Source organism: Zonotrichia leucophrys, chromosome 14, assembly GCF_028769735.1.
Source record: "Zonotrichia leucophrys gambelii isolate GWCS_2022_RI chromosome 14, RI_Zleu_2.0, whole genome shotgun sequence".
In the NCBI taxonomy this organism is placed as follows: domain Eukaryota; kingdom Metazoa; phylum Chordata; class Aves; order Passeriformes; family Passerellidae; genus Zonotrichia; species Zonotrichia leucophrys.
Genome location: NC_088184.1, coordinates 10,945,455 through 10,965,336, shown reverse-complemented (window position 1 = coordinate 10,965,336; position 19,882 = coordinate 10,945,455). Strand labels below are relative to the sequence as shown.

The 19,882-nt window shown below is 48.2% G+C and overlaps 1 protein-coding gene and 1 long non-coding RNA gene across 2 annotated transcripts; one reads left to right on the top strand and one right to left on the bottom strand.

The window, feature by feature from the left end:
* The first annotated feature begins 6,921 nt into the window (after nt 1-6,921).
* LOC135454041 (uncharacterized) lies at nt 6,922-14,856 on the top strand. Its single transcript, XR_010442018.1, has 3 exons — nt 6,922-7,057; nt 10,235-10,388; nt 14,385-14,856. It is a non-coding gene; the product is annotated as an uncharacterized LOC135454041 (long non-coding RNA).
* Nucleotides 9,243-17,210, bottom strand: LOC135454040 (cytochrome P450 2W1). The gene is made up of 9 exons (XM_064725743.1): nt 17,013-17,210; nt 14,987-15,149; nt 13,013-13,162; nt 12,773-12,930; nt 12,172-12,345; nt 11,223-11,364; nt 10,650-10,834; nt 10,037-10,178; nt 9,243-9,433 (listed from the first exon to the last, which is right to left on the bottom strand). The coding sequence occupies exons 1-9, from the start codon at nt 17,208-17,210 to the stop codon at nt 9,243-9,245; spliced, it is 1,503 nt and encodes a 500-aa protein (XP_064581813.1).
* Nucleotides 17,211-19,882: the final 2,672 nt, after the last annotated feature.

Genomic DNA, 19,882 nt, shown 5'->3' with positions numbered 1-19,882 from the left:
TCCATGACCCGAGTTCACAATAGGCAGCTCCAGCCTGGAAGGCAAAGCTTGCACATGGATTAATGGCTTAAAGGAGCCTGCTGGGTTCAGGGTCAGCAGCATTTTGGCTGTGGAAGGCTCAGAGGAGCTGGAGGGTGGGTTTGGGGGGTGGATTTGGGCCAGAGCTTGGTCAGGGCTGTCCATGCTCAGCTGCGCCAGGCGGTGCCGGCTGTCGGCACGTGTTAATTAGCTGAGGAGAGGGGTCCAGGGCAGCTTGTGTTGCTTCAAAGAGCCCTTCAGGGGAACATCTAAAACACAGCTTGCAAGAAAAATAAATGAAGGAGGGCTCAGTTTTTTCCTGTGGCCGCCTGCAAGCTGTGGCCCTGAGCAGAGAGTGCTGCTAAGGCCACCCACGCCGGAGCTGCGGCTCCTTCCCAGTGACCTGTCCAGAGCCCCCAGGCCCCAGCAGTGCCCAGGAACAGCCACACCTGGCCTTGCTTGACACATGTGGGAAGCCACTTGAGGATTGACCTGTCAACCCAGCTGGACTGCCTGTGCTCTTGCCATTGGGGCCCCAGCAGTGCCCCAGGACACAGCCCCAGCACCCCTGGCCTTGCTTAGGGACAGCAGTGGGGAGGGAAAGGCCACTTTTGAGGATGTGACCTGTCAAACCCCAGCTGGGACCTGCCTCGTGCTCTTGGCCAGTTTGGGGTGCAGCACTCAGGGCTGTGCAGGTGGAGGCTCTGCCTGCTCCTGATTTTGGGTTTCTGTGGAAGAACTGCCAGTGTCAGGCTCTGTCCATGTCCCCAGCCCCACCTGCTCTTGGCTGGCCCCAAGGTGCAGGGAAGGACCTCCATTTCTGCTCTCTGATCCTCTTTGTTCAAGAGTGTCTGATTTGGATGGGCTCAATCCCCAAATAATTCTACACAGCCCAAGGAATAACTTTCTTTCCCAGCTGCAACCCTGGGGGTGTTTCAGTCCCAGAGCTCTCTGCTTTTTCTTCTGGGCTTCCTTTTCTGTGATTTCTCTTGTGACTTGTGACATGACCCTGCCCTGACAGGGGAAGTTTTGATTTCTTTTTGAGAGATCATTTACTCCTAGATAAACATTAATTTTCATTTTAATTTTTAACCCGTGTCTCTGTGGTGACAATGCTTTTGTAGGCCATCTAAGAAGCTGTTATCTTTGCCCACCTTTGCCTCTTTCATTTGCTTCACCCAGCAGGTAATGAGTAACCTGAGGGCTGGCAGAGGTGGTCCCACTGCTTCCTTCTCCATTTTCTTTGGAAATCATAAACAAATCTTTAGTATCAGAGTGACATCTCCCTGCCCCTTGCTTTTGTTAATTCCCACATTGTGTGACAATGCCATTGCTGCAGTGTGCCCTGCTTTACCTTTTCTCTGCATTTCTCCCAGAAATGCTGATGGGGCAGGGAAGGAGCTGAGGCAGCCCCAGAGTGGGGCTCCAGGCACAAGGGCTCATTCACAGCAGCCTGACACACACCCTGGGGCTGGCTGGGGCCACAGCCCTGGCTCCTCAAAGCCACACAGGCAGGTCCTTGTCCAGGCAGGGACGTGGATGAGCATGTCCAGACTCCCAGGCTCCTGCTCTCACCACAGATGCTGTTGTTGTGACACACGTGGGTTTGGGGTGCTCCTGGCTGGTGCTGAGGGCTGCAGCAAGCTGAGGTCACGTCCTTTCCAGTCAGCCCAGGTCCCTCCTGAGATGGGGAGAGAGATCAGCTTTAAATGGGGGTGCTGTGTCAGTGCAGGTGTGACCCTTGCTGCCCCTTGGAACAATCCCAAAGCACCCTGAAGGCTGATACCATCTCAGAGCAACATCCTTGGGATCTGAAGGGACTCAAACAAAACAAAGTCAAATGCTTTTTTCCTGTTTAGGGGACACTGTGAGATCTGGGTTATATTTCTAAAGTGCTGTATCTTTCCACTGTCGGGTGCTGCCTCAAGGCCACTCTTGCCCACCCAGCAGGACTTGTCACTCCCCCTGGTGCCCTTCACGCTGATTTTTCTCTCCTCCAGGTTGCAGAGAGGCACAGCCTGGTGTTCCCTGTCCTTTTGGGGTTTCCAGAGGTTTGCTGGCTGGCAGGAAGGGCACTCAGAGCAGGTGCCTCCACCTTCTGTCACATCCAGCATTGACATGGGACAGGTTGGACAGATAAGGATCTATTGGCTATGCTGCTTCTCAAATGTGTTGTAACAATTGTAAGGGTCTGTGAGAGGCTTGAGCTCTGTCCTTATTGTCACGGCTATTCTTGTAGGGCTTGGGTGACTTCTCTTTTTAGGAGAAATATATTTGGGTGTCTTTTTGTTTCTCATATCAGTTTTTTTTGCTTTTAGTGGCTCTTGGATCACATTTCAAGATGTTTTTTTTTTTTATTTTTGCAGTGTAGAGGGAAGAAAATTATTTTTGACAATGCAAAGGCTGAGGTCCTTATGCAATCCCCTGTGCAGTTACTGGGAGTTCAGACAGAGCATGGATCACGATGACTCATGATAAAGGCTGCAAGAACTGGCAGGAGTGCAGTAGCACAGGCTGTTTGTACCTCAAACAATTAGTTCTGTAAACAGATTTTTGTCATGTCAAAAACGAACACATTGCCCAAGAGCAGACATTGGAAAACAATGAAGGGAATCATCCAAGGCTGAATGAGAAAGATTTGATGACCTAATGCGTATATAATGCATACAGCATGTGTGTCAGGGGGTTCATGTGTTGCTAAGAGGGAGGCCCAGTGTGAGGAAGGGTCCCCTGTGCTATTTCTCAGTGACTGGGGGAAGATCCTGGCTGTGCTCAGCCCTCCTGGGAGGGGAGATTTCTGCTCTCACCCAAACACCTCTGTGCCCTCCTGACTGAGCATTTTTTGGCTGCAGGTTCAGCCAGCTGTGGGAGGGAGTTCCCAGCTGTCAGCAGAGGTGCCTCCCTGCCACCCCTCCTGTCCCCCTGCAGTTCATCCTCCAAACCACAAATTGTTCAGTGAAATCCCTTGTCCTGTTCACCACAGGGATGGAGCAGTGGCATCTGCTCTCTCTGAAACAGCTGGGTCATTTTTTTAGGGAAAAACAAGTCAGCCTGAGACAAATCCCATGCCTTGAGCTTCTCACTGTGTCAGGCTGCAGGGACAGAGCCATAAGCAAGCCAAATCCAGAGCTTTGGTGTGAACAGCACACAACTGCCTAAAATAATTCCTCCTGCCCAGAAAGATTCAGAATAAACCACAAAGTACCAGCATGCTCTATTTCCCAGGATTTTCAGGCCAAGCAAGGCTAAGGTGGAAGAGAGGAGGAATCAGGTTTTTTCATATCCAGAGTTCCTTTCTTTAGTAATAAAACTACTGTAAATCTGATTTTATTTGTGGATGTAGAAAGAAAAGCTCATTCCAGTTATTTTCTGCTGGATACTGTGTGAATGTCCAGAATTAACCTCTTGTCTTGGAGACAATTGCAAGTGTATTTGGGGTTTTCTAGGTTCAGGTTTAGCAGAAATCAGCAAAAATTCTAGCCAGCTAGCAAGAGCTTTGTGAATCTTACTCTGAAGCCAGTTTATCTATAACGTTGAGAAATGGTGTAAGTAACTTCCCTGCACATAAAATGCAGCTGCTTATTGTGCTGTGAAATTTAACAATGCTGAGTGTAATTGATTTGTAATTCATGTGAAAGATAAAATCAATGATCTAAATTCAAAACAGAAGTGGTTTGGCTTACTAAACGTTTGGAGTTTTCTCTGTGAAATGCTTTATCTTTTTGCTTTATTGCCTCTTTAAAAATCTAATTTCATTGTTTCATGAGTTTACTATCACTTTCTCTTAATTGTGTTTTTAAATTCATGTTTATAGGCTCTATCTAGACATGTCTGATAGGCCCCATTCATTTCTGTAGAGGATTGTAACTAAGAGGAGGCCCTTTGATACATTAAATTTTTTTAGTTACCAAAAAAGTCACTCCAGTTATGTGGTTGCTCACATAAATGATGCCTCCATCAAGATACTTGAGTTTTACAAGGTAATGGATGAGTTTAATTTTTTTGTGATTTTTTTTCCTGTTTTTTTCCTAAACAACTTTTTAGTTGTTAAATTTCTACCCATTCTTTGGATTTTTCCTCAAACCTGCCAAGATGATACTGAAAAAGGGAGAAAAGGTGAGTGTGATCATAAAGAAATGCCTCAAGGAGAGGAAAGGGAGCATTAATGAGCACAGCCTGATGAGCTACACTGATGCTTTGGTATTCAAACAAGAGGTATTTTAACCATAGGGTGATTCCTGGTGCTTTATCAGAGATGTTGATGAGATTATTGTCTGATGAACACACTCTGTGACTGTTCCTATGGAAATACTTAAATTTTAGGTAATCATCCTCCTATTTTAGTACATTCAATACTTCCTACTGAAGGAAAAGCAAGACAAATTTTGTCATCAGCTGTCAGCTACATCCATTCCTTGCTGGAGGGTGAGAGAGGCAATGTCACTTTTCTACTCTCCCCAGGCAGGCACATCCCTCCCTATGGGCATGACAAGAGGCAGCAGAGTCACAGAGATGGGAAATTCCTATGGCATTTGTGCAGAGCCCTCACCAGCTCCCACGTGCTGGATTTCACAACAGGAACACTTGTGTGGGAGTCTGGACCAGCCTGTGTTTGCCCTTTTCCTCCAAGTGTTTGCATCCGCATTCTTGGGCCAGGCAGTGACTGGGGAAAGAGTTTCCCACCAGCAGCAGGAGCAGGACAGTGGAGCTGATGTGTCAGGGGTGTCCTGAGTCTTCATGGCTCTCCTGTGGCAGACACACACAGACAAATTCCAGCTCCTCCACTTAGGTATTCTGCACCTCTCATCAAATTTCTGCCTTCTCAGAATCCACAAGGTAGTGGTTGAGTGTTCTGAGCTGGTCATACAACCACTGCCTAGACAGATAAATGCCATGTGGTGTTTAAAAATGGATGAATTTGTGCAATTGGTTCATTTTGGGGCAGCAAAATCTCACATGTGCAACTGTTTCTTCTGAAAACTGAAGGAATTCTGTACTGAAATATCAACATGATGCAACTTGTACTTGTCACTCGCCTGCATCCCACTGTAATGTCTCTGGAGCCTGGGATTCCTGTCCTAGTTCTCTCTTTTTATGCTTTTTTTCTTCATATATCCCTAATAAAAGCAATATGATTTCTTTCTGCAGATCATGATGCTCCTGTGTTCAGCTTGCTCATGGCTGGCACTCAGACAGCATCCACAGCACTGCAATGGGGCCTCCTGCTGCTGCTGCTGAGGGACCCCAAGATTCAAAGTAAGATTTGCTTTGTTTGCACAGTGAGCTGAAGTATCCTGCAGTGACTTTGTAAGTGCTGCTCACCTCTAAAAGCTTCATAGGCTCTCATGTGTGCTAGAGCATCCAAAATCTGGGTGCTGTCCACCTCCATCCAAGCACTGAGCACTGCCATTCCAGATCAAAGCATCTGAGAGGTTGTTCCCACCCCAGGGGCTGCAGACCTCCTGTCCTGGGGTATCCAACCACATTCAGCAGGAGCTGGGATTCACAGGTGTTTTACCACTGTCCCTTTGCCCTGCAGAAAAGGGTGACACAGAGACTGAGTTCTTGGCCCTGGCTGCTTCCCTGCCTTTGAGATGGCATTTCCTAATGCAGTGATCCATGAGGTGTGGAGATCCATCCCTCTCCTGCCACAAGCTCCTGGTGCGCCTCCCTTCAAAGGCTGCTGCACCCCCAGGGCTGCTCTCCAGATGAAGGGGTGCAGCTCACCAGGGCAAAAAGCACCAGGAGTGAGCCAGCCTCAAGCACAGGGCTTTTGGAGAGGGAGAGCCAGTTTCTTCCTGCCTCATCTCCTCTGAGCCCAGTCTCATGGCATTGTGATTTCAGGGTTGGGCACAGTTCCCTTTTCCCACAGCTCAGCTCATACCCTGGGCTCTGCTCCTTGTTCCCTTCCCTCCTGCAGGGCAGTGCTCCCTCTGGGTACCAGGGCATTGTCTCTGCCTTGCTGGGGGCAGTGGGGAGCAGCTGGGCACCAAAGGAGCCTGGCCCATGTCCCTCCTCTGCTCCATCACTGGGGAGCAGCCAACAGCGGCTGTAGCTTAATCACAGGAATGATCAGGTTGGAAAAAACCTTCAAGATAATGAGGTCTAATCAACCCAGCACCACCACCATGTTCAGCATTAAGCTATGTCCTCATGGGCAGTATCCATGTGGTTTTGGAACCCTCCATTGCACCTCTGGGTTTCCCCCACCCTGCTGGGTTAGGGCCAGGTCACAGATTAGTCAGGAATTCCAGTGAACTGGGTGTCTGCACTGATGAAGGGTCTTACTGGCAGGTGCAAGCCCAGGAATTGGCTCTTCAGAGGAAGAACTTGGCTGCCAGACACAGCCCAAGGGGAGGAATGCTGAGTGGGAAGGCCAGAAGCTTACAACATCCACACATGCTGCAGCAGAGCTTGGGGGTGCTGTGGGGAAGGGAAGGGATCCCCCTGCTCACCCCTGTGCTGCTGGTTAAAACAGGGAAAGGGAAAGGGAATGGGTCCCCCTGCTCGCCTCGTGCTGCCACATAAAACAGGGAAAATGGGAGATGCCAGATGAATTTAAGCCCTGCACACACCTGATTCTTCAGGTTAATGGAAATGGGTGGTTTTGCTCCCAGCCTTGCAGCAGGTGAGTGCAGTTGGACTGAGGGGGGCATAAACCCTACAGATTTAGTCCTGACTCCTTTCCCAGCCCAGATTTGTGCTGGCAGGGCGTTCTAGCCCAGTAAGGACCACAGGGTAGGGCTGGCTGTGGCTCAGAGGGATCGTGGTGCCATCTCGTGGCAAAAACAAATCAGAAATTGGATTGTGTGCAATGCTCATTGCTCTGGCCAGTGCAGAGAGGGACAGAAGGAGTTGCTGCAATCCCTGCCCCTGATCCTTGCCCCTCTGGTGCCAGCATCACACAGCCCTGGGGTGGCACGCTGGGCTATGGGACAGCTGCCAGTGCTGTGAGCCACAAAATGAGTTTGTGTTGTTCAGCTCTGGCTCTAAACATCAAGGAACCTGTCCTGCCCCAAGGTGTTTGCCTTCAATCCAGGTGAGAGGTGCAAGGCACAAACATGTTTTGCAGCTACAGGGGAGACCCTCAGGGCCACTGAGGAATGTGGAAATGGTATTTCCAGCTCTGAGAGCCAATGTTTTCTGCTAGATAAATAGATAGCTGAGTCATAATCAATGTTCTGCCATTGCCTGGCTGAGCAAATAAATGGGAGACAGGCACTTTATTTTGTGGAGATATATTCAGCTGTGTAATTCAGTGTGCTGGGGAGGGATCACTCCTATCCATCTGCTGACACAGGCACAAGTTGGGTGCATTTTTCAAAGGAACTCAAGGAACCTGTTTTCCTTGGATGTTTGCAGCTCTGGAGGCTGCTGTGCTGTGGAGGGAGGGATCCATCTCTCTGCTTCAAAGCCAAGAACCTCAGAGCCCATGGCAAGGGGGCAGGTCTGAGGTTCCACCAGTGAATTTGTGCAGAGTTGAGCCTAGCTCAGTGTTGTTCCCTGGAGCACTACACTGCTGCTTTATCTATCCTTTCAGCTCATGTTATTTTGGAGGGGTTAAAACAGGAACAGTCCTGGCCTTTCTGAAGCCAAATGCAAAAATGTTATTTTATTTCAGCAAGACCAAGGCTTCCTGCACAGAGCTGCTATGGGGTTTGCTCCCCAGTTGCTTTACCTGTCTCTCCTTGCCCTCCCAACCAAAGCACCAAGCAGAGGGCAGCACCAGCAGCAGGGAGGCTGTGGTGCAACCTTTAATTCAGCCTCTGCAGCAAGAGGCACAGAAGTGAAGAACTGAGGCTGTCCCCAGGGCTGACTCACAGCCCACAGCTGAGGAATTTGCCCTGGTGAAACCACCCTGCAGGTATGGAGGGTCTGCTGGTGAGCTGGTGTTTACCAGGATGAGCATATGCAGAACTTCTCACCCATGGGATACATCCAACATTTTATCTGTTGTCACTCTGGGCTCAGCACCAACCTTTCATGGTGTTTGCATTTCTGTGTGCTGCAAAGCTGGGTACCAGGCATAGGAAATGTAATGAGGACATGGGATTAAAACTTTATTGGGTTCCCATGAAGGGGAAACAAACAATATGATAAAGCACTTGATAAGAAAATGCATGTGGAGGAGTGGGAAGTCACAGCAGGTAAATGGATGGGAAATTGCCTCAGCTGGAATAAGGTTGTGGAATATGATGGCATGTAAGAGTGAGATAGAGACAACAGCCAGGCTGAGCTACAGAGGAGAGGAAGCCAACCAAAACCAGCTCTGCTTTAATCCCTGATCCCCATTCTCTGTCCATGTGTGTGTGCAAAACAAGCACTGTGAAATTAGACTGCCTTTTCAGGGGAATTGCATGGCTGGTTCCAAAGGCCAGACCATCCCAAACACAGAATGACTGCTGGTGTAGGGTAACATTAACCAGGATATCTGAAGAGAGGGAACACTCTTTGCTGCTGTTTAACAAGGTCAGGAAGGACAGAGATGTGCCAAACTAGCAGTGGGTATAGTTTATTTTTGTGTCATTAGCCCTTTATGACCGGATGCTGGTGCAAATCTCATGTGGCCTCATGATTTAAATTGCAAACTCAGGAATGCAGCTCCTGTTTTGTTCCAACTGGGGAGCAGTGTTGAGCTTGGCTCCAGCATTTGCTTCTCTGAACAGGTTTGCAGCCTCTGGGGCATCTTCCAGGACACTGTTCCCAGGCAGATTTAGTCCTCAAACCTGGACCCATCAATTTTTTCACTCTTGGTGTTTGGCTTGGCTGCCTGGTGGGTGGAATCCTGGCAGGATTTTGCTGTGAGCTGTGGAAGCTCAGGAGGTGCCTATGGATGGCTCAAGCCTGTGACCCGCCGTGTCTCTCTGCAGCTTCCACCAAACTGTGGGTTGTTTTTCCTCAGGATTCCAGGCAGATTTCTGTGACAGGAGGGTAACCTGAGTGTTCTGCTGCTCATGGGTTGCATCCCCTGCGCCAGAGCAGCGGCTTGGTCCCTTCACCAGCTCCGTGCACATCTTGAGAAGTGGGGTGTGATGGGCAGCACCATGGCTGTGTCTGCATCTCCCCCAGGGCACAGGAGCCAAGAGCAGCCCTGGGGGGATGGAGCAGTGCAGGGGGTGGATGGAGGCAGTGGGAAGGGGATGTGGTGCTGGGGCAGGGTAGGAGATGGTGAGTTTGAGCAAATCTGGGTTCTTGGACCCCAAAGCTCTGGGACAAGGCCATGTTTATTCCCTCAGGACAGCACAGGTTGCCTGGGGCTGAGGCCTCAATGTGAAAGTTGTCTGGGGGACGGTGAGGTCCAGGTCAGACTCTGAAACTCCCGGCTGGGGTCGGAAGGTGAATGTTTGGAGCAGCCCGACAAAGAAAACAAAGAGCTCCATCTTGGCCAGGCTTTCCCCGATGCAGTTCCGCCGCCCTGCGGGTGCAAGCAGAGAGTTCACCTCATGGGAAAATCCAACTGGAATGTTTGCCATGGACATTTAGCATCTGAGATGTTGCAATGGGAGTAGGAGAGAAACCTTGAAATGCACTAAAGCATTTTGGAGTAGAGGGGCCTGTGCTGCTGAAGGTTTCTGTCTGTTCTCTTTTGTCACAGGCTACAGCCATCCTGCAGTTTTATTGCACATTTATGTGTGCCCTCTCCTCTCCTTAGCTCTTCCAACCCTCTCAGCATCTTTAACCCTTTCTTTTGGAAAGCAGCCTGATAGAAGAATCCCACCTCCTTCCAAAGTAGAATAGTTGAAACTCCCTTTCCTGTGGAATTTATCCTCATATACCACTTTTAGATAAAGGTGTGCTTTTTTTTACTGCCCTTCTTTTTGCTATATTTAGCAGTGGGAGAGCTGTGCTCTGAGAGCAGCCATTTGCCCAGATGCGGAACAATTGATTCCATTCACTTGTCTGGTTGCTTATTGACTGAGTTAGGGGCAGTGTTTAGGCATGAAGACTCATTAGTGTGTGTTGTAATGAAGTGGTCCTGCCACAGCCCCAGCTCTGTGCAGGTCAGCCCTTCAGTTACCTGTGGAGAAAGGCAGGAAAGCTCCTTTCTTTACAAAATTCCCTTCAGCATCGAGAAAGTGGTTGGGGTTGAACTGATGTGGTGTCTCCCATTGTGTCTTATCCAGCAGCACTGAGGTAAGGGATGGGATTACAATTATACCCTGGAAGAAAAGTACACAAAGGCACAGAGATTGTTTTGGTTCATTTTCTCACACAGGCTTTGGTGTCCCAGATTTGCCCCACCTGGGGTAGGTGGAGACCATGAGGGTTTTATCCCATCATCCAGCAGAGAGACATCAGTGAGATTTTCCCACTAGTGCCAAGGACTGAAGCCAAACCCCACAGGGTGCTGTGAAAACCTCAAGTGGAAGGTAAGATCCTGCAATTCTCTGGCAGATCCTTCACTGTGCAGATGGCAGCAAGGAGGTAAACTAGGGCTGCTCATGGAGTAAGGAAGTCCTGAGCATGAGGGGGACTGGACTGAGTCCTATGACAACTCTGGGCTCGGTACAGAAACCCTTCTGAGGCTGGTTTTGGACTCTGTCGTGTAATTCTCTCTAAGAAACCATTCTCCAGTGGCAGTGGTGGATCTGGGGAGGGTTTTGTGTTCCTGGGAGGCAGCAGATACCTACCTTGGGCAGGAAGTAGCCCCTGAAGTGGGTGTCAACAGCCGTGCAGCGGGGCACGTGTGGCAGGAGGGTGATGAACCTCTGCACCTCGTGCAGCACCGCGTTGGTGTAGGGCATCCTCCTCCTGTCCTCGTACGTGGCCCAGCTCCCAGCCTTCACTGTTCTCCCAATCTCCTCCTGGACCTTTTCTGGAAGGAACAAACAAAAGGGATGTGTCCCAGCAAGGAAGCCAACTCCCTCCTTAGATTTGGTTTAGGGGAAAAAACCCCATTTTTCCAGAGTTTGAAAAGAGAGAGGATTCTTACAGCAGCAATGTGGGTTTCCCTGCTCTGTGTTTAATTCAGGTGTGTGGGTGGGTTTTTTCTGCAGCATCATACTCTGATCTCCACCCATCCTCTCTCCTAGCAAGTCAAAAGGGCTATTTTATTGTGACTTTGATAAACACCTAGTTACATTAGCAGTTTATCACAGAGGAGAGCTAGGATTCAGCTCTTCAGGCAAAAGAGCTGCTGTGGATCTGAGGCCAGGCCTCTTCATTTCACCTTGCCATGGATGGAGTAGGTAAAAGCTGCTCACTTTGAATCTCTGGGTATTTCATCATGAGCAGGATGGACCACTGGAGCGTGGTGGCAATGGTCTCTGTTCCAGCCATGACCAGGTCAAGTATGGATGCCATTAAGTTGTCATCATGGAAGAGGCTGTCTTTCTTGTGCTTCTCCTTGAAAAACATAAGAGGTAAGAAAAGTCATATAAACATCAGTCTGAATATTCAGCAAGCTCAGGAAATGCTGCATAACCTACAGCACAGCTGGTTGTAGTCTTGTGTTTGTGAACTGGGTGATAAAATAGACCTGATCTTGAATGCACAGCATCCACCAGAGTTGGAGCACCACAGGTGGAAGGTTTGGAGGTGCTTAAAATCACCTTTCAGGCCATTCCTGCCTGGGCTATAGAGCTGTGATAACTCCTCCTCCACTTAGCTGAGTAGAATTCTTAGTGTCTAAGGTCAGCCTGGATCCAGCTGGAAAGAAGAAAAAGCTCAGAGCCCAAGTATTTTGTGTTGAATGAAACCAACTGATGTGTGAAACTGCCGAGCCTCTGCAAAGTGAGATGCAGGGCAGGTTTAGGACTTGTACTGATGATTTATCATTCAAGTTCTTTAAGGGGATCATTCATCTTGATGGAGCAACAGTATCAATGATTAATTGATTTGTTTTCATAAAAAGAAAGGCAGAGTCAGCTTTCATGTGAATTCATGCATTTTCTATTACGAGTGAGTGGTTGATCTCACATTATTAGTGCTACTATTTCAGGAGTGGACTGAGAGTAGCTTTTGTGTCTTAATTTTGATAGAAAAATGTACCAATTGTAAGTGTTTCACATCTGATTTAAGTACCGCTGGAGTAACAGCATGGATTTCAATAGATTTACACAACATGACTGAAATCAAGACTCAGCAACTCTTTTAGCTAGAAAATCCAAAGGAGACATTGCAAACAGCCAACAGAGCTAAGCAGCCCAATACCTCTTGTTGCTTGAATATCAGTGCATCGATGTAGCTCCTCACACTGTTCTCATTGATGTCCTCCCTGCTGGCCTTCATGTATTGCCTTAAAATGGCACGCACATCTTCAATTTTCTTGAGCATAATCTTGTGGGTTTTGAAAAGAAATCCAAGGAACGGGTAGAAATTGAAATACTAATGAGAAATTTAAAAAGAGAAGCATTAGGCCTGCAGAAATACCACACAGAATCACACAGAATCCCCTTGGCACATGCTGAAACAGCTTTTTTCCTAAGGGCCAATGAATCAGTTGGGTTTTGTCTTTAGTAGCAATATCTCAGTGTCCCAGGGACTTCCCAGGCAGATTTTCCTAAGCTAAAGAAACCATGGTTCAGATCTCATTTTAGCTCCACACAGATGTGCAGGATGGGTCAGAAGGAAAGTAGGTAATGGGAATCTGGCAGCAGATTTTGGTGACCCAAGTGGCATGTGGAGAACTGTCATGTTTTAGGTGTAATGGCTGGTTTTGAACGTCTGAAAACTGCTGAGGTAAAGTTATGTGAGCCACACCCTACGGTTGGCTCACGTAAAAAAGTGTTTATGTGTGGGACAGTTTACTTACGTTTAAATTTGGTGATCCCAGAAGAATCATAATTTCATCTATGAGCCTTAGGAGAGTGAGGAATGTTGGGTCCTTGTAGTCAAACCTGTCCCCAAAGAGCATGATGAAGGTGATGTTGATGGGCGCGCAGTTGAAGGAGGGCAGGCTGAAAGGTTCCCCTGCAGCAGGAGCAGGGTGGGGAAGCTGTGAGATGTGGAGCAGCTGTGACACACCCGAGCCCCAGGACGGTCCCCAGCTCACCTTTGAAGGATTTGATCATCTCAATGAGGAAGTGGAGCTCCTCAAAGATTCTGCCCTCTATCATTTGCTTGCCCATGCCGAGGTTGCGCATGCTGGACACGGTGAACCTGCGCGTTGTCCTCCACAGCTCCCCGATGGAGAAGAACAGACCTGGGCAGCCCGTGAGAAATGTGCTGGGCTCAGGCACAGAGGAGCCCCCACATCAAACCAAACAGGGCACTGGGTGAGCACGGAGCTCCCCAGGTGTTTCTGCTGCCTGTTTTCACACGGATTTAGGGACTGAAGGTCTCCCCTTTCTGTGTGCCTCATCCCTGTATCCTCTCAGCTCCATCCTCACTGAGCTGCAGCTTGGGAAAAGCAAACTCCCTCCCAGCCCAGTTACCCCAGTCCTCTCCTGAGTGGCAGATGGGCAGGTGTGGCTTTCAGACCAGTATGGGTTGGCTGCAGAGCTGGGGGAAAATGTTGGTTTGAGTTTGTCACGGGACATTTGTGACCCTGCTGGTTGCAACTCTAGGGCCTCAAGCACCTTGTGTGTCTGAAGCTTCTCCCTTCATCCTATTTTAGTCATAAAGGTAATTTAACTGTGTGGGATGGGATAATTCAGTCTCCTCAACCCTAAAGTGTTTTATGGAGATTCCCAGCAGTGCTGTATTTTCAGCAGTGTTGAAAATACTGACATTTTTGTGGAGGTTTCTGAGCTCATGCCACGATGATCTCTAGCACCTCCAAGCAGGGATGGGTATTTCATCCTGTCAGAGTGCTGTAAAGAAAAAGTCGGGTCAATATTCCAAAAACTATCTCAGATTGTGGTCAGTTGAAAAGCTGAATGGATTTCATATCTTCATCGTGGCTGTGAGGCTTTTAAATATGGTTTGCTTTTCTGTTTTAAAGCAGTATAATTTTAATTTTGGATAGCAAAACTTTTTGCTCTAAAAATGTCAGAGCAAATTTCTAAACTTCAATTTTTAATTTTTCTTTAATTTATGCAATTTCATCTGGATCATTCCTTTTCTGAGACCATCTTCACAGTCAACAAATTGGCACTTTCTGAAGAAAAAATGTTTAATGGGAAAATTTGTGACCATTGCTGCTTAACAACAATGATAGTTTTCATCTCTGGGTACCTCTAAGTGCCTCAGACTTGGGCTGAGAAGGTTAATGTGAAAGGACTTACAGTGCAATACTGATATTCTCCCACAGGGATGTTTTACATGTAAATCAGCTCTAAAAAATACCTTTTTCCTCATTGATTCCTTTTATTTATGTAGTAATAAATTAATCTATTGATATTATGGCTGGGTAATTTAATTTCTAGTTCTAATCCCAACTTCAGCCTGTGACCAACATATAAAGCTGCCTTTTGTTCTCCCAGCTAAAGCCTTACATGAAGCAGAGGATGGACAAAGCAAGAAGTCTTCTGAAATAGTCAGGGGTGGAAAAACTATGGGATTGTTTGTAGGGCTGAATTTCCAGCCTCAGCCTCGTGCTTCTGAAGCTGTTTCAGGCTGGACAACCTGAGGACGTTTGTGGGGAGGCAAAGGTGTGGGAACTGACAGGACAAAGGCAGTGGGAGAAAGGAAAAACCCGACAGCTCCCTGCAGCCAAGCCAGGTAGTCCAAAGTCTCCTGGAAATGTGAGGAGGGTTCATAAACCAGTGGTGACAGCGAGCTGCTCACACCAACATCGCACAGAGATTAACCCCGGAGTTACCACAGTGCCTTCAAAATCCCACTCCTCCCACCCCTCAACTCTTTGGATATGGACGGGCTGCAAGTGCATCAGCAGAAATGATGGAAAGCCAGGAGCCACTGCGTGCAGGGAAAGCCAAATGTTTGATGTCACTTGGCTTCAGAAGGGGATGTTTAAAAGCTGGGCTCCAGGGATGCACAGTTGGGCTGTGCCTCATCATCATCATCATCATGGGCACTAAGCAACAGCATTGTCCCTTCCACCCCCCCCTCATTGCTCTAGTACCATTTTTGTTCTGAATTTGGTCAAATATTGGGATGGATGGTCTGTCTACAAACTCCTCTGTGTAGTTCACAAGCGCCTCTCGCACAACTTCGTACCCGGTCAGCACCACAACTTTCTGGAACCCAAAGTGCAGGGTGAAGATGGGGCCGTATTTTTCTGCAAGCTGAAAAAAAGAGGCGAGCTGTGATGGTCAGGAAGGGAGGGAGAGTGCATGGAGCAGCACCTCGTGCTGTCTGAGAGGACATTTTTCATCCTGGTGTCCTGCAGAGCCACCACCTGCAGAAAGGCACCTGTGAGCCAGAGCTCATCATGGTCAAACATGAGGCATTTTGTACAGATTCCTTGTTGGCATCTGTATGGAATTCAGGCTTCTTGCCATGAAAGAGCCCCCACCCCCATCAGTGCATCACTAATCTGGTTTTGCTGTTAAGGAGAAAAGAAACGAAAGACAAAAAAAAAAACCCTTCTGAAGACTCGACCTCAAATGGCAGCTAAAGTTGGCAAACTGGAGAAAGACCAAACAAGAGAAGATTATTCAGTGCAAATAATGATGCTGTCACAGAGGAAAGCTTTGGTCTGATGCTCTTGATGTACTAAGGCACTCCTGCATCCTGCTATGAGAGGAGCAGTGTCTCTTTCACAGGACAATGGGGGCACCCTTCATTGCCCACCCAACAAACCCCAGTCAGTGCCAGCGGCTTCATGCAAACACCATTCTTTGCTCTCTGTGGGGTGAGATGGAGGGATAACCCCTCTGGAGAGATCCCAAAGCCAAGGCAAACACAGGCAATACCAAGCACAGCCCAGTAAGGGACATAAGCACGCGGAGGTATTTCCAAAGCGCCGTTCAGAGGCTGCAGCAGCGTCTGCCCAGCCCTGCTGGGTAAACTGACCCCAACCCTGACATTGCCCATAACAGCTCCAGGTGCTGGGGCCTCGCCCCGTGGCAGCACAGCCCTTGTTTGCTGAGCATGGGTGTCACAGGAGCCGTGGACACCCGGCTGTGAACCCCCCTGCCTGTTTGCTCACTCTCTCCGTGACCCCAGCGTGGGTCAGCCCCAAGGAACCATCCCCAAGGGAGCCATCCCTGAAGGAGCCGTCCCCGAGGAAACCAGCCTAAGGGAATCACCCCTAGGGAGCCATCCCCAAGGGAGCCAGCTCCAAGGGAGCCATCCCTGAGAGAACCATCCCTGAGGGAGCCGTCCCTAAGGGAGCCATCTCCAAAGGAACCATCCCCAAGGGAGCCTGCCCCAAGAGAAGCATCCCCAGAGGAGCCATCCACGAGGGAACCATTCCCAAGGGAGCCAGCCCCAAAGGAGCCATCCCTGAAGAGAGCCATCCCTGAGGAAACCATCCCCAAAGGGAGCCATCCCCAAAGGAACCATCTCCTAAAGCCAGGCGGGAATGCCCGGCAGCAGCCTCATCCTGCAAACAGCGGGGTAAGTTTTCTTAATTACAGGTTACTGGAAGAGCTCACAGCTCATTGTGCTGTTCCTCAGCACAGCTTTCCCATCTCTCCCTTGCACTGCCATCTAGACTTTAATGCATGTCCCATTCATCCAGAGGGAAAGGGATTTTGCAGTGCAGAGTCTGGATTTGGCCTCTCCGCGGCAGTTTTGGGGTCACTGCATTGTGGAATTCCTCTTTGCCAGATCTCCGGGGCATAGGAGAGGGAAGCAATTTAATTTATGTTAGTTATATTCTAATGCTTTAAAAGATTTCTGGGTGTCCAACCTGTCAAATTAATATTTCAAATCCCACAAGCATTATAGACTTCATGTACATCACCACAATTACATGAAGAAATCCCATATTACCCAGAGGTCTTTTTTTAATGGTTGATTGCTCCTAAATTACATTGCACCAACACAGACATTGACTAGAAGAAGCCCAGAAAGATATCATAAAGCAATTTTCACACCTTTACAATTATTTTGAATTAAAAAAGACAAAAAATTCTCACTGATACATCCCAGGCAACTTTAAAATCTATGAGGGTCTGGGTTAGGGTTTTTTTTTGTCCTACCTTCATTAGTGATTTATCTTGCCTTCTAAGATCCACCAAGTGCAGGTTACCAATGATCGGAAGAGGAGTTGGACCAGGAGGTAATTTAAAAGCTGAATTTTTATAGCCAGTTGAAAAATAGACTACAGCTAATAATACTGCTGCACACAGCAGACAAAGTAATGCAGGATCAGAGAGAAATGAAATTAAAAAAGACATTTTTTTTTTAGTAATAATCTGGTTTTTGGGGTTAGAAGCAATAAAAATGCAGTGGCACTGTTCAGTTTCTGCCAGCTGGCTCTCTGTTTGCTCTCTGCAATTGCTACAAGCACTCAATTCTTATTAAGGTTTGTAGAGTACCTAAATAAATACTGCATACTCCACCCTCTTTAAACACCTCAGAGAATGTGGTCTAAGCAGTTTGCAAAGCCTGTCCAGAAGTAAAGAGAGTTTCAAATTACAAACCCATGCATGTGTGTGCAAGAACATATACATGGGAAAAGGTGCTTGGCATTCCTCTATAACCTCCTCCTCCCTGAGACCTCAAGGTCCTTCATTAGCAGTACTATGACCCTCCAAGCACTCTGCTGACACAGGGAAATAAAAAGGCTCTTGGAATCCTATTAGAACCTCCAGATTCAGGCTTAGGTAGGATTTGAGATCTCCATGTTACTAGAGAAAAATATCAGTAGTTTTACAGGAGACTTTGGCTGTCTTGATGTCAAGTGGAGATCAAAGGTTGTTAATAATGGTAAAGCCCAGCTATCCCTGGGGGGTTGTAGCCCATAAACTTCTTCATAAAGTCAGCTCTGAACTGCCCGGGAGGGATGTGATTTCAGACTTTGTGTCTGAGGTGGAAGACATGTAATAGCTAGCCACAGAAAATTAGCTTGGATCAAGTGATCATGAGTGGATTCATGAGTGCAATGGCAAGACAAAATTAGATTTGAAACTTCTGGGAGGACTTCATTTTGTGAGAGCAGCTTCTAGGGGATAGAGGGAAGAAGTTAACGAAATTAATGAAGCCAGCTGACCTGGCAGGCTCCAGAAGGGGAACAAGACAGGAGAATGAAATGATTTTTAGTCAAAGATACTAAACACCTGAAGCTTGCATCCCTTATTAAGGCTTAAGCCTTGCTTAGAAAATAATTGAGGTTACCTAGTTGTTGCACAGTGGTTTTCAGGAGGAAGTTTGGCATAACCAGCCAAAGGAATACAATCACTCAGGGAAGAAAGAGCTGTCTTACATGATGAGGAAACACAAGGCTAAAGGTACATTTGTCCAAAGGTTAGATCATATAAAGGCCATTATTCGGCAAATATGGGTCCTTAGCCTTGTAAATGCAAAGCAGGCAGGGAAGGAAGTGGATGTGATCCAGAGTGGGGCATGGTCAGCAGGGTCCTGGAGCAAACAGCTGCTGGGCACTCACCAGAGCTGCCTGTGTGGTGAGGAGATGTTGCAGCACAACAGCCACCCAGAAGCAGGAGCAGCAAGTGTGTCGCAACATTTCTGAGATTTATTTTTTTATTAGCTTCCAAGAAATGGGCTGGAGGCAACGTTTTCCCCCAGAGCATGCCTAGGATGACTCAGCCCTGCCTGCTCCATGAGCTAAGAGGCAGAGGGGCTGTAAAGACAGGCAGGAAGGAACATGGCTGGCACAGGATGCACAACGTGGGCACTGCCATGAGGACTTGCAATGACACATGCTCTGTGCCTGGGCAAAATGTTTGTTCCTGCAGGGTTTTCTTGGACCAGCAGCACCCTGCAGGGCAAAAGTAACGTGTTGCTGCTGCTCTCCTGGTATTTCACCTTGCCCTGGGAGCCTCTGAACTCATAAAAAGGCCTTTCAGAAAGAGACTTAAATTATCTCTGAAAAGCCAGGGGGAGTGTATTGTGGTTGTTTTCCAAGGCAGGCTCTGAGTGCAATGCATTAAAATGACAAAGGGAAGTAAAAGTCTTGCGATGACAAGAAATTCCTGTCTCACTGATGTGTCTGGTACGTGTTTTGTGTTTCACTCCAGAGCTGAGCTGCTACGTGCTGCCCTGCCTGAGCACACAGAGCCGAGCACAAAGCACCTGCCAGGCACTGACACTGCTCTGGGTGCATTCCTGGGGCAGCCAGGCCCCTCAAGGTGCTCCTGGCCCAGTTGTTCTCCATCCCTCATGCCTGTGTGGCATTCTGCCACTGCTTGTAACTGGTGGTACTGGTGAGGATGTGGAATGTTGGGTATTGGCCACCTAAAGGCAACCCCACCACGGCCAGTCAGCCAGCCTGGGCCACTAAAACACCAGCCCTGCATCCTTTAACTGAAATGCCCCACAATCTCTGCACCTCCCCTGCCAGTCCCATTCTTCACTAGCAGTGCAGCCTTGGATAATTCCTGCTGGCTTTTACTGAGATAGGTTCCTTGTAAGCAAGGGCAGGAGACACAGGAACCACTGAAAGGGGCCACAGCAGAGAGTTTTGCAGAGCCATGTCCTGCCTCACACAGCAATTGGGATTTTCTGGAGTTAGAAATCCATGGAATTTTTTTTTAGAAATCCATGGAATCCATGGAATATTTCCTTTGAGGTGTTTGTGGCTGTCAGTATTGTCACTCTTTGTGCTGCTGAACATGTCCTGGCTGCAGGCTGCCCACGGATCCCTGTGCTCACCTCTCTCGTGGAGGGGTATTGAAGGTGGTGCAGCCCGGCTTTATCAGTTTGACCTGAAATCAACTGCATACTGTCACACCAGATAGATCAACAGCAACAGAACAAAATATTTAATGATTAAGTAGGTGATAAGGTCAGGCTTGCAGTAGTTGGACTGCAAACAGAGCAACAGCAAAACAAACGCAGGCAAGCACAGCAGCAGAGGCTTCCTTGTCACAGAGCACTCCCTGAGCTG